We start from the raw sequence: 14,178 nt of genomic DNA, 5'->3' as shown, positions 1-14,178 counted from the left end.
TGACCAACGCTTCTTCATTTTAGCATTTGTGGAAAAGGTAATCTAGTGGGGCTCCAGAGTAAAAGAATGGTTTTGAGGCCTAGATGCAAGGTGAGGTAAATTCAAGGAGAGGAAAAGCACTGCAACTGCACACACTGGTGTTTGTTTTAAGGACAGTGAGATGAAGAGTAATTAGAGGATGTGAAAAAGGTCTCATAAGAAGTTTCTGTGGTTTAGAAGGCTTTCTGCAACAGGACCTGCCTCCCTTTGGCTGCAGGGGTGGACTGGTACTGCAGTGAACTGTCCTTGTTTCCATTCCACGTGGCATTGGCTTCATGTATTTTGAAATATAAAATTGGTGGTGGTTTGGGTAAGATGGGTTTCTAACCTCACAATAATTTCCTACAGACAATTAGTAGAAAGGGAAAAGGAGGTATGGATGGGCAGATACAGACAGGGAGTTACTGGGACTGTAAAAGAACAACTAAATATCTAGGAAGAGCTAGCAAAGGAGTTAGGATTAGATACAATTCAGGAAGCTGTTGTCTTCTGCAGAGGTCCTGTAGAATTTTTCCCAAATTCTTGTAATCTTAATTTCAGATATTATTGCTGAGCTGTTGAAAATGCACAGGGTCTGAAAAATAAATAAATAAATTTGGTAACTGATTATGAGGCTAGAAAATCACTTTACACAGTTAATTTTGGAAGTGAGGACTGCTTGTAGTTGCTCTCATTCTTGTTTTCCTCACTACTGTTGTAGTTGTAGGACAAAAAAAAATCCTTGTGCTCCCATGTTCAAGGCCTCACAACTAAAACTCTCTGCTGTCCTCCATGCCTACTTAACAAAATGTATTCATTTTTTCTGAAGAAGTTGCCTTGTTGCACAGGAAAGTGGAAAAGGCTCAATAAAGTAAAAAAAAAATCAAAGAAACGAAGAGTGAGAATAGCAAGAATGTGAGCCTGCTTCTTGGAACATCCATAGGAATTGCTTCAGGAATTAACCTCTGTAGCTTAACAGGCATACTTGGACATTTCACTCAATAGTGCCTATGTTATTCTTTAAAATTGTTCTGGTTTGAGGGTAAGTTTCAGCTTAGGAGCTCTAATATTTAAATGCTTTAAGTGTTGCAGATGCTACACCAGTAATACAGTCCTGAAGCAGCCTACAAAAGCATCAGGAGAGTTGAAGACCCTGCTAGCCACCAGCTGCCAGTTCAGGCCTTGAAGTTGGCATTTGTGCACAAAAGCAGCGTTTCCAACCCAAGTGTCTGTGAGAGCAGGGCAAGGGAGAGCCCCTGGGCACTGCACAGCTGGTGCAGCTCAGTTCTGGAGTTTCACAAGCATTTTCCTTTCCATCAGCCAATGTCCAAGCAAAGCCTCTGGGGGTAGAAGAAGTCTTGACCACATCTGTCACTTTGAAAGCAGTATTTTGGGTAGCTCTCAGCTCTGTTTTCTCTCTGGGGACAAAGCTTGCATTTTCTAAGAAGAGTCTAAAATTGAAACTAGCCTTCAAGAGGCCATGGAAAATAACAAGAAAATGCACTAATTTCTAGTTCAAGTCTGGGCTTGCACTTACAGGTATGAGCTGTGTTTATATCACAGTCCCCTCAACCCATTTCCCTCCTACTTTAGAAATCTGTCTTTGCCAGCTATTTCCTTTCCTTTCACTGTTGCATATTTACAGGGTTCTTTCACCAATTCTTTTCATTCTTCCCTGCTACTGTTTACTTGTACATTTTGATAACAAAATGCTTCTTAGGATTCCTCTTGGACACTCTCTCCTCTTTATGACCATTGGTTTCCACCTAACAGTGATGTTTCATGACCTGTGTATTTTCTCTGGTGAAAGCAGCTGCTTCTGGCTGTGATTTCTCAAAGCACTGGATATGTACGTGACCATCAGCAACTGATTTTACTCTCAATTCTAGGGGCTGAGGCTTTGTTTGATTTCCATTCCATCCCTGGGAGCCATGACATCATCTCCATGGTATTCTGAAATTATACCCAATGGTCCTGTTTTTTCCTCTCAGACTTTATTGAAGAAATCTGTGATTTCTTTCAGGGTTGATGGTACTAAGTGTGTTCTACGTGTCTTTAGTGATTTATTCTCAATGGGGTTTTTTTTTCAGCTTTGCAATTACACTTTCTATCTTTCAGTACAAGTGTTACCATTAAGTTGTACTGGATCTGAGGTGAGATTTGATCTGTTGAGGACCTCTTTTGAAATGCTTATTTAAACTGTTTTCTACCTTAAACCTACAGCTGTGATAGATTAGCTATTTTTTCCATCTTCTTTTTCCATTAGCCAAATTTCTTGAACTAGTTTATTGAAAAACCAAATCTGAAGATAGATGGACTTGCAGGATCATCCCAGCCATGGCATTGCTCATTTTCAGCTAATGTGGTGAGATGATCAGCAGCAGTGGTGCTGCTTCTTGGAGGAGTGAGCAGAGGCTGTTCATGGATGTGTGCAGTAATGTGGTCATGCTGTCTGCATTCACAACATATTTGTTCTCTGGTGCGCCTGGAAGAGGTGGGAGGAAAAAGTACATAATGAGTAATTTCCCAGCAACTGGAGGATCGTTTTTGTTTCTCCATCAATTACATAATTACATTTTTAGTTCTCAGCTGCTGCTTTCATGAGCCTCTACATTGCAGAAGTTCCTTCAGACCAAAGACCCAGTCCTTTTATTTGGTTTGCTCTTCATCTCTGCTGTCTGTGCAGTCTGATCCAGAAAGAATGAGCTCTTCCAATTCACCATAAAGACATCTGGGAGAATAATGCAGGTTCTGGTTTGTGCCCTGGGTTCCAAATAACAGCACACACTTAGAGCCATAGTAGCCCAGGTCAAGTTTCCCCTTTCTTTCCCCCTTTTTTTCCTGTTCTCTGTAGGTCCAAAAAAGAACATCTGTTAAGTCCATAGAGACATTTAGGATAAAAAATGAGGTGTCTATTTGATGGTTATATATGTGGAACTCAAATACATGAATCTTACTTTCACCACTAATTTTTGTTTTGGATTATGCCTTTGGTCTTCAAATAGTATTTCCAAGGTGTAAATCTACACTGATTCCAATAGGTTGACATCTGCTTTTAAAATTTTGCGGCATTTATGCCACTTTTAAACATTTATGGCATTGAATATGCTTTGTATGTCACTTTTTATCATTTATGGTATTGAATATGCTTTGTATGACACTTTTAAACATTTATGGTATTGAATATGCTTTGTATCACTGTAAGAAAAAGAGTGAAGGTGGACCAGTACACTTTTTCATCACCGAGCTTGCCTGTGATTTTTTTTTTTTTTTTGCTATTATTTAATGGAAAAAACATGTAGCAGTCTTGTGTGCTTTGATTAGACAAACGAACCAAGTCAGCTGAATGCTGCGGTGATGGAGGTTTTGACGGACGCGTCCTTCTCAAGCAGAGCGATGGGCAGCGCGCTCCCGATGCCATCAGGGCACACCGGCGGAAGGGTCGCGTCGTTTCTATGGGCTCACGGCGTGGCGGCTTCAGGTACTCACCCTCTCCCAACAAAACCACACGTTTGGGAATGCGTTTATGGACACATAATGGCCAGTGAAAGCGCTGAGCAAGTGTCTGGCGGGGCAGGCGAGCGTAGCCGCTGGCACAGCAAGCAGCCCCGGGCGGGCACGGCCGAGCCCCGCTCCCATCCCCATCCCCATCCCCGGGGCCGCGCCTGTGCAGCGCCCGCGGCGGGGCCGAGGCGGGGCTTGGCCGCTCGCCCCTCCCCGGCGGCGGCACCGTGACCGACAGCGGCTCCTGTAGCGCCGCCGGTGCCCCGGCCCTCCCACCGCCGTATAAAGCCCGGCGCGGGGGGAGCGCCCGCGGCTGCCGCCCGCCGCGGAGAGGAGCCGGAGCGGGAGCGGTGTGTGCCCGCCGCCGTCCCCAGGCGCTTCTCCCCGCTCCTTATCCACGCCCGCCCCTCTCCCCGCTGCCGGGGGCTGCTGGCGCGGCCGGGCCGGCGGTGCGGAGGGCGAAGATGGCGAGGAGCGGTGCCCGGTGGCCGCGGCTGCTGCTGCCGGCGCTGCTGGCCCTGGCGCTGCCCGCGGCGGCGGAGCGGAGCCCCGGGCCCGCAGGTGAGCGCGGTGCGGGGGCCGGGAGGCGGAGCGGGGGCTGGGTTGGGTTGGGATGCGGTGCGAGTGCTGGGATGCAGTGCGGGGGCTGGGATGCGGTGGCCGTGCCCGTGGGAGGTGTGTGCGGGCGGCGGGGATGCGCTGCTGGCCGTGCGGCGTCGGTCCCTTTGTGCCTGGCGGCCCGGCAACATCCGCCAGGAAGGGAACGCTGGGACCCGCCGCTTGGCCGGGTTATTTTGGTATTTATTTATTTATTTATTCCCCACCGGCCCGTCCCTGCCCCGCACGGTAACGCGGAGCGGCTCGGCGCTGCGGGAAGGCGCCGCCGGGTTGTTGTCGAGACGAACCGCTCGGCTGAAAGTGTCTTAACCCGCCCAGGAGTTCGTAGATGCCTAATTCCACTTAAGGAAAAAAAAAAAAAAAAAAAAAAGAAAAAGGATTCCTTAAGGGGAATTGAGACTCCTAAACTTTCTCATTGCCAGCTCCCCCGCCCTTTTTCTCCCGTCTCCACGAGACAAGGTGTTGATGAACATATTTTTCCAGTGCTCGGAAAAGCAGTAGCATCAGTCACTGCTTCTCTGAACTTGAGCAAGCGCTGATGAGGTTTCCTACTTCGTGTAAAAGTCATCCAGAGACTCCAGTGCCCCTGCAGAGCATTCGATGCCTTTCACTCGTGTAGTGGTGTTTGCTTCAAGAAGCCAGGATGTAGAAAGAAATTTTATCTTCAGCATGTAAAATAATATATACAGGAAATTCCCTCAGATGGAGGGGTCCAAACACATGTATGTCCAACAATATGCCAAAACCTCTTTTTGGCTCTAATACTGTTTAGAGTCTGTACTTCTGATTTCTATTCTAGGCATACAAAGGTATTTCATCCCACTACATTATTATCACATGAAATCCAAAATAATTTCATTTCTTGGCTTGTTTTCTCAAGAGTTATCAAGTTATTTTTAATATCTAGCTTAATTTCTTCTGGGCTCAACAAGGAGGCTTTTTTGTTTGAGCAGCAAGTTTTGTTGGCTGGTTCTAACTTTGATATTAAAACTGCTACTTTAGTTGATAAGTAGTATAAAAAGTTAAAATAATTAAAAAAAAAACAAACCTGTTGAAGAATACCAGACCACTCGAAGAAGTTCTAACTTCCAGTTTTTGTAATACTTGGCTACTTTTGGCCATTCAGAGTATTTCTCTGAAGGCTACGGTTTGGTTGCTGTGTGTTGGGGGGTGTGAGCATTGCCCTTCAGCCTTTGCTGCCCCTCGGAGTGCACCCCTGGGGACAGGTTTGAGCAAAAAGTTGAGCTCCTATCCCTGTTTTCAGGGCAGTGAGATTGTAAGTTGAACTTCTTTGGAAATTAGTTATGGCAAACAGTTATCCCCCCAAACATATCTGTTCAAATAATGTTTGGTTTTAACTGCACTTTAAATGTGGGTTCTCAGGCTGGTGTAAACTAATAGCCGGCATGGTAAGGATTCTTCTTTAATCCTTCTGCTTTTCAAATGTGTGCAAGGCAGAGTCTCTATTCCAGACAGTAATGTGTGATTCAGCAGCCCAAAAATAGACTGCTTTGTCTGTATCAATAATAAAAATGATTCTACACAAGTTACAGTGCAAGAAAGTACTGGTGGGTTTATATAAGGTATTCATGCAGGAAGATCTTAATTCTTTTTAATTTAGACACGAGCAGCCTGAGTTGTAGCAATCTCTGCTGAACTGAAACCACTCTGAGAGCAGTTTCTTGACCTCAGACACTGCCTGCTGTGTTACTTGTTTTTATTCCAGTTTTAACCCTTAAATGTTTTCCCTAAGTCTGTGCTGAATTACTTGAAGAAGTAATACAGTAAACAGACCTTATGATGCCTCTATTTCTAGAAATTTGTCTTTCAATTTCTAGTCTATTGATACTTTGTACAATTCAGTGTAAAACAGCCGGTGAAGGCGCAATTTACATGTCAGTTTTTACTGCAGTCCATTAGTGTTGCTTACTTGCAACAAAAGCTCTAACAAGACTGTCTGGAACCAGCTGCCAAGCTGCATCTTTATTTCTTAATCAGACCTTCCTCAGAAAGGCTTGGAAAAGTGATTTTGGGAGAGCTGCCTGTTGCACAGCACCGCTTACAGGGAGCAGTCAGTGCGGCCCTGTGGCAAAGCGTGTTTGCAGAAATCCCTCTGCTCCTTCCTTGGCCGCAGGGTTATGTTTCAGGCAGTCACAGAGAAGAGCACTGTTGAGCTCTGAAACACTGGCTCCTGTGTGCTGGAGATGCAAAAGTTTCTGTGTTGAAACATCAGCGCTGAAATATTTTCATTGCAGCACACTTGCTGCTCGCAGATTGCTTATTGTGACACGCAGAAAGTCAGTGGGAGCAACATTTGTGATTGTGTGAGAGGCAGACACTCTCTTGGCAGCAGATGTAAATGATGTTCTCACCTAGGATGTTTTATCAATCAGCTGTTTGCAGGAAAATGCCTTTGCAGCCTGTGAGTCTGTTCCCCAGCGCGGCTGTGGCGGCTCGGCCGGGCCGCGCTGAGGCCTCGGGGCCCAGGTTGTGATGGTGGCTGTCAGGCAGGGGTTGAAATGGGCCCCATGGTTTGTGGCTGTCTGTGTGCCCTCCCAAAGCAGGACGGGTGGCCTGGGGGGCTCCAGCAGCGTGGGTGGCTTCCCAGAGCAGCTGGGCTGGGAGGTGTGGTGGCTCAGCTGGCTGCGGAGCCCTGAGCCACTGGGCTCTCCTCCACCCCAGCATCCCCAAGTGCTGGTCACAGATGATTCAGGCAGTAACTGCTGGCTGGTGTAGCTCTGCAAGGAGTTACAGCCAGCATGTACTGCTTTTTGGGATACAGCATGTACTGCTGCCATTTCTGTTAATTTGGGCTCAGCCCGAGTGCTCTGAATGACAGCGATCAATAGGCCTTTCCTTCTGAGTCACCTGGGATGCCCAAACAAGAAAATTTAGTCATTCAACCATCCTGATGTACTTATTAGAAGTACTGACAGACTCGGCATGCTTGGGGAAGGAGAGGCCATAAACATAGCTCTCTGTGCCTGCCTCTGTCTCTCTGCCCTGTTTTCTGTCTCTTGCCTCTTTACTGGTGCTACTTCTGTCACCCCTTGTCACCACAGTACCTAAAACTGCTACATAAGCTTGTGTTGTGGAAAAACCTCCTCCAGATCTCTTGGGAGTTTTGTACCCTTTTTGTGAGAGCTGTATGAAAAAGCTGCTCCATAGAGGAGAAGGGGAAAAGCAGAGGGTGATGAAAGCAGGACTGACTGTGCAGTAGGCAGTGCTTGGGTTACCTGTGTCTGTGTCTACCATCACTGTGCACCACTTAGATGGGAATTACCTACCTGTGGAGATACCTTTAGCTTCCAGCTTTGAAATAAATAGTGAATGACAAATGAAACAGTGTGTAGTGTGAGGTGTGGTGTTTGGAAGTTAGTTAAAAACATTGCGTTAGAAGTGCAGAGCAGTAAAGTTGTGCTTTCACCATGTATTTTTTCCTGAAAAATACTCATCCTTGAAGATACCCAAGGTTTGCAGTCTGGATTCTCTGCAGCACTTGGGTTAGAGGCTGCACAATGCCAGTCTCTTTAGCAAAAAACGAACAAAATAAACAAAAAAAACCCCTGTAGATTTATTTGGTCGGGCTTTTCTTTCTTTGCTTAGGTGAAGATAATAATTAAACTGTGGAATAATTAAGCTGTGGAATTGCTTAATTAATTAATCCAGGGTTGGATGTGTCATTGCTTTGCTCTGATATATGGTGGGGTTACTGCAACTTTGATTGTAAAATGCATTTTCAGTTAAAGCAAGAAGTGAAGCTGTTGTGACCTTTATCATCAGCACTGGATGCTGTAAATTGCACTGAAGGGGCACAGGGAATGACCGCTATATTTATCTGAGCCAGGGGTGGTTTGTGTTAAATGTATTTCTGTCAAGCATCTAAACTAACATTATTTCTCAGGGTTTTTTTTAGGTTGGTGATATATTCTCAGGAGTTATCATTTATGGGCAAGTTTTTAGCTTTTTCCTTCACTGCTGCTTAGTTAAACATAAGTGACTTTGTCTTTTCATGGGGAAATGTTTAGTTTGTCTATTGAATTAGCACTATTGCACTGTGTAATCAAAAGCAGTATCTTTCCATTTGTGTAGAGCTGCCAGTCTGAATTACAAATTAATTGACACGCTGTTTAAGTGAATTCCCTTGTCATGGGGAGTAAGCATGGTTGCAGTAAGGGCAGTTTTGTTTTTGTTTGTAGTGGGGCTTTTTTATACTTTTTGTGGGACCAGTTGCAAACAGGTTGGAAAGGGAAGAATATTTTTGATCCCTCTTAATTTAAACAGTAGCAGGGTTCTCTCCAGCAGAAAATACAGCTTGACCAGACTAGCAGCAGGTTTGTGTCTCGTGTGTAGTAATGTAGCTCTAGAGAATAAATGATAGTTAATTCTCAAGGAATACATGCTTGCAAGCACAGCCTGATACTACAAGTAGCTTTAGGATTAATAGAACTGCTTCTCGATTTTTTCTTTAGGTGCATTTGATTTTAAAAATATGGATTTTACTGGTGATAAGGAGACTAAATACATAAAGTTGCAGTTTTATCCCAAATATCTATTTTTGTAAGGAAAGAGCAAGCATGTTTTTCAAGCAGCAGTGTTTTTAATTAATCAAAACATACTGTAAGGAAACAAAGACAAAAAAATGCTTAACAAAAATAGACTTGTTATTTAAGTGCCACTCCTCTGAGAATGAATTCTGTATCTGTGGTTCTGTGTTAATGTGCTGAATTAGCCCATTCTTGCTGAAATCAGCTGTGCAGAAACTAATCGACATCTGATAGCATTGCTCTTTTAATTTTTTCTTCTGTGTAAATTAAAAATAGATTAACTTTTTAAATTCACATAAATCTTTAATACAGTGTCTTTGTAAGCATTTTACTTAATTCTGCCTTACTTCACTGTAAAGCCATTGTGTTGGGTCAGAACCAGGCCCATAACTTTAATACTCGAAGCTGCTGGGTGAAATGTATGATGCTAAAAACACCTTTAAGTATACATCATACATGCCATGTTGTTGTGTCTTGTCTCTCAAGTAGGACAGAATTTTTATTTCACAGTTTGAAGGACTGAGTTGTGCAGGACAAGGCACAAGTGTGGAGTTTGAATTTCTGGTTCACACAGAAAAGGGAACTTTGAAAAGTATAGGATTTTTTTTTTATTATTTCTGAGATAGTGTCACTTGTGTGTGAAGAATTTTGTGTCCGGTGTTCGGATGCAGGGCCAGATGTGGAGCTGTAGGGCAGCTTTTTCAAATGAACTGACTGATCTGGGTGGTAGCATCTGCTCACAACATGAACCGCAGCGCAGGCACGAAGGACAGTGAGGGACAGCTGTGGGTGTTCAGGATGGCCCCACTTCCAGCTCAGTTCATCTCTGTTTTCTTTTTTTTAAAGACTAGTTGAAGGAGAAACTATGATTGCAAATCTTAACTGCCGAGTTTCATCAATGGATTGATTAACTGTCAAAAGATTGACTTCAGAGTGCCTGGTGCTGTGTGCGACCGCTTCTGTTTAAACAGCTGGGTTTGTTAAACAACAGCCCAAGAAGGAACATGCTCTTCTGCAGATACATATTTATGAGGGAGACAAGAGAGGGCAAGGCTGCAAAAAAGCAGAAGCTGAGTAAACTTTCTCACTTAGCCAGCTGATGCTAATTGTGTCCTGCTCTCAGCTGCACAGCCCTGATGACAGTTTATAGTGTGCTGTCCAAGCTGTGTGCTCAGGCAAGACACAGCCTGTGCCATGACTCCATCCACTCCCTCTCAAGATGCTTGTGGTTTCATTTCTATTTGGGCACCCATAAACAGCTGCAACCTGATCTGTTCCCCATTTGTCAGGAAGTTAGGCAGCTAGGAGTTCCTTCATGCATGGCAATGATGTCATTTACAAACAGTGGATTTTAATTTTTTTCTTGGTTTGGGAGCTAAGGAACACATCTTATCTTTGCTTTACTGCAGAATAGCTGACTCAGTGTGCAGAGTCTCATCCAAGTCCTCTGAAGCTGATGGAAAAGCACTTTACTGCTGCTTGTATTTGGCTTTGTTTAACTATCAAAACAAGGAAATCTTGCATTAGAGTGAGTGCAGGCCTGAGCATTGGCCAGTGCTGCACTCGGGGCTGACGTGTGTGATTGATGAGTGCACATACAGTTCTTAATGAGCTCTTGTTGACTATATATTCAATACTACTGAATTAAAAGAAAGTAAGTTAAGAGCTGAGATATAATCAGCTTTCAAATGTTTCCTGAAATCAGTCAGTTGTATATTGGGAGTTCCTGCTAACCTTTGAAAGTGCGTGTAGGTAGGGATAGAAATACACAGCTGTGATTTGTGTGTCACAAATTTTTATTTAGTTGGTTTTGAATTGGTTCTGTTCAACATTTGATCATTTTAATGTAACTGTTTTAGCTGCTCTATTGGTGTGACATCAGAAGCACCAGTAAAAGACAGCAGTGAGCAGCAGCTCCATACACTTGCCATTTGAGTCACTCTGCACGGGAGAGGAAAGTGCCTGTTCACACCACTGCGTGCTGTGAATTACAGCCTGAGGGAATTTCAGTTTGTAGAAAAAAAAAAAAAGGGAAAAAAAACCCCCATAGTATCCTGTCCAGAGGCTGTGTGTTAGCAAGTGCTAATCTAACATAGATTCCCTACTGTGAGAAAATTGAGAGCAGCTCCTGCTTAGTGCAAGGATGCGTTTTTGCTAGCTCAGCTTCTCTGTTCCTGTGGAACGCATGAGTAGAGGGAGAGCCCTGTAACAGGCAGCAGTACTGTGGCTGGGGAAGTTGCAACAGTACAGCTATTTGAAACTGGAAATGATACCTTGTGTATTTCTTTCCCTGGAGAGCTCCTGAAAGCATCTTGCCTTTATTAGGTCTATTCCCTATCTTGGGACAGTGTTGGGAGCTTCAACACCAGCTGCTATTGCTCAGTAACCTCAGCAAGATTTACAGATGACGTGGAAGAGCACAGGAAGGATTATCCATAGACAGCCCATGCATTGAGCGATCCTGATAAATGCCAATAATAATCATAAACGCCAATTGTGGCTATAAACTGTTTGCAACAGCTTAAAGACAGAAGTACCTTAGAAGAACCTCCTAAGTTTTTGGAAATTACAAAGGTAATGTTTGTGCACTATCTGTATTTTGCAGTAAGACCTGTATGCATAGAAGTGCAGTGATTAAAGGGAAGTTTGTCATAGAGAGGAAAACAGATTCTGAGGTCTGTACAGTAAGGTCAGTTTCTTCAAATTCTGGTCTTTAAAGACATTCCTAGAAAACCTTCTCTCTCACACCAGAATTGTATTGGTATAGAAAATCAGTATGTACTAGGTGTTTGGCAATCCATGATTGCTCTTAACTTGCTATCTTTTAATTCTAATTTTATAATTTATTTTAACTTGTACCACTTTCTGATCTCTCATGAGCTTTTCAAGCATATTTTGTCTCTCATCCAAGGATAGTTTTTAGCACCAATCCAACCATACTACTGAACTGCAGAGAATCCAATCTTATTATGTGATCATGGCTATGGTTAGTGGGGCTTTAAAGCCAGTCTGCCTCTTGGGGAAGCAGTGAAGTGTGGGATGAGTGGAGGCATGCAGCAGTGTTCTGAACTGAGCACTGTGTAAAGATCAGATTAAAAAAGCTTCAGGACTCCCAAGTATGAAGTAGTATTGTTTTATGCCCCAGTCATCTTTCCCCCTCCTGCAGTGTAATGCACATTTATTTCCTGAGAAAAGAAGATGATCATGTTTGCTATTTCAGCACATTGTTGTGTTTCTAAAGAATCCTAGGGGGAAAATAAACAGCTGTCGGATGGCTCTGTCTTTTCTCTCTTTTTGCCAAAAGTTTTATTTGACCAGAAACTCTTCTGTTGGCTTACTGCTTTATTTGAGCATATGTACATCACAAGCTCTCACTGGATGTGTATATGCAAATATACACATATAGTTTGTGTTTTTCTCATTGGGTACTTAAGATCTTTGTTTGCTGCTGGATTACAGTAACCAAGCACGTGTCTGTAGGTATAACTTATAATCATGGTTACATTGTATATGATGGGTTTTTCCCATCTCCAGCTGTTTGACATCTTTTCAGAGTATGCGGATTTTCTAATATTTTGACACAGAATCCTAAGTTTAGGCAAAAACTCCTATTCACAGTGGAAAATCCAAATTCCTTTTTGTAAAGTCTAATATTGCCTTTGTCAGTGATATGTGTAGGATTGTGTTATGCTAAAAGATCTGGATTTTGAAAGTGCTCTGCGGTATTTTAGCTGTCTTAATGGTTCTTGGGGTTTTGGGCATACGGTCTGAGCCCATATAAATGGGGAAATTGCTGTTGGCACCATGGTGATTCTCTAGTTATCTGCAGAGCCTCAGCTTGCCATGAAAGCATGTGGAGGAATTGGATTTTGTGCTCTTTAAGTTCAAGAGGAATCCATACTGAAAACATTTTTCAGTTGTGTTGAGCTTTAGTGCATTTGTCCAATGATAGAGAAGCATGCTTCTGTGAGGTGTCAAGGCATGCTGAATCAAGCCCCTGCTTTGCTTGGAGTTTGTTTGGGGTTTTTTCCTTCCTTTTTTTTTTCTTTTTCTTTTTTTGTTTGTTTTTTGTGGGAAATTATATCCTGTTGGTTTCCCACATTACCAGAGATTCAGAAGACATAGTAGATAATTACACAGCTTTATCAATGAGCTTGGATGCATCCATGTGCTTCTTCCAGGTATCTGTTCTGCCTATGCTTTAGTGCTGCCTGACATTTTTTTTTTCCATTTTGTGTGGGTGTTTTTTTTCCTTAAACCAGTAGAAGTATTCCTAGTATCCTTCCAGTTTCTAAGCTTTTTCTATGATATCTAGCAACTAATTTATTAGCTTGCTGTTGATTTATTTTGCATATTGTAATAACTGACTTTGGGTATCAGCCCTTCAATTAAATGAGCAATCATTCCTGTCTTGAGCAGCTCAGGGTGGGATGAAATCTGAAAACAGGGAAGTAAGCTGTTTAATGTAGACACTAGAATATGGATAAAAATGTATTACATTACAAGTACCAAACATCATTTGTTTACTATTATAAGCCACTAGTTTTAAAGATAGGATAGATTTTAATGTCATAATGTGGTACCCTGAACAGATGTCCTTTGATCTTGCAGCTCACTTCTACTCCAGAGGTCTGTAGTAGAATCCAAGGACTAAATGTCAGCTTCTGTGCGGCTGTGAGCAATATCCTCAGTTTTGGCTGCTCTGAAGCTGCTATACCAGTGCCCACAACCCCTGGTAGAAATTATGTAGTAATCTCTGAGAGTGTTCATTCAAGATAAATAAGAACCATGTGGGTGTGTGAGGAATGGCTGTAGTTCTTTGCGTGCTTCTTTGCCAGGATACGAGGAGAAAGGTCACCGCTACTTAAAGCAGTCCTGCCACAGCAATTCCTGGCTTAGACCTTGCCAGGCAATTCACTGAAGGCAAAGCCTCTGGTTTATTGATCTTCTTGCTGGAAATAAATATTTATGATGCAGTCAGGTCCCTGAAGGTAGCAGAAAAATCAGGCTAGAAGAGTGAATTGTTTTGCTAAACTTTCACTGGATTTCCTAACGCGCCGCATGTGCTCCGTGTGCACTGTTGTTGTCTTTCACAACTTGTGCGCTGTAGGGTTTCTAATTTGCATGTAAAAATGAATTCTGTTAGTCACTGGATATACTTTTCTTGGCTAAACTTGTGCCCTCTCAGGCTTGTTTTCAAAACAGAGCAGCTGTTTTGTGGGTGTAACTATCGGAAATCTGTCTGACACAATTTCGTCCTAGTAACCGAACACATACCTGGCATGGAGCTCTTGGGAGGTTTTTTTTTCATGCCTTCCTGTTGAACTTCAGCATAGGGTTTGCATTTCCTTTTTACACAAACTGACTTGTGGAGATAAATGCCAAGCTCAGCAATGCCCTGGGTGAGTGCCAGGGTGCCTCTGGCAGGCTGTGTGCGGGAGAGCCGCCAGCCCGCACCCTCTGTGGCATCTCAGCACCCTGCCAGTGGGAA

At 43.3% G+C, this 14,178-nt stretch overlaps 1 protein-coding gene across 3 annotated transcripts in view; it reads left to right on the top strand.

Annotated features, from left to right (window-relative positions):
- The first annotated feature begins 3,375 nt into the window (after positions 1–3,375).
- The window catches only part of PLOD2 (procollagen-lysine,2-oxoglutarate 5-dioxygenase 2), a 49,060-nt gene continuing 38,257 nt past the window's right edge, over positions 3,376–14,178 (top strand). For 2 of the 3 annotated variants that reach the window (XM_063166938.1, XM_063166937.1), the window contains exon 1: positions 3,972–4,083. In XM_063166938.1, the coding sequence (XP_063023008.1) occupies positions 3,987–4,083 (97 nt within the window). In that variant the 5' untranslated portion in view covers positions 3,972–3,986. Of the gene's footprint in view, positions 3,500–3,971; positions 4,084–14,178 lie in introns of those variants that run through there. The other variant, XM_063166936.1, reaches the window with a different exon arrangement.

The sequence above is a fragment of the Melospiza melodia genome, chromosome 12, assembly GCF_035770615.1.
Source record: "Melospiza melodia melodia isolate bMelMel2 chromosome 12, bMelMel2.pri, whole genome shotgun sequence".
Classification (NCBI taxonomy): Eukaryota; Metazoa; Chordata; class Aves; order Passeriformes; family Passerellidae; genus Melospiza; species Melospiza melodia.
Note: the sequence above shows the minus strand (reverse complement) of the source record. Positions and strands in the feature narration are given on the sequence as shown.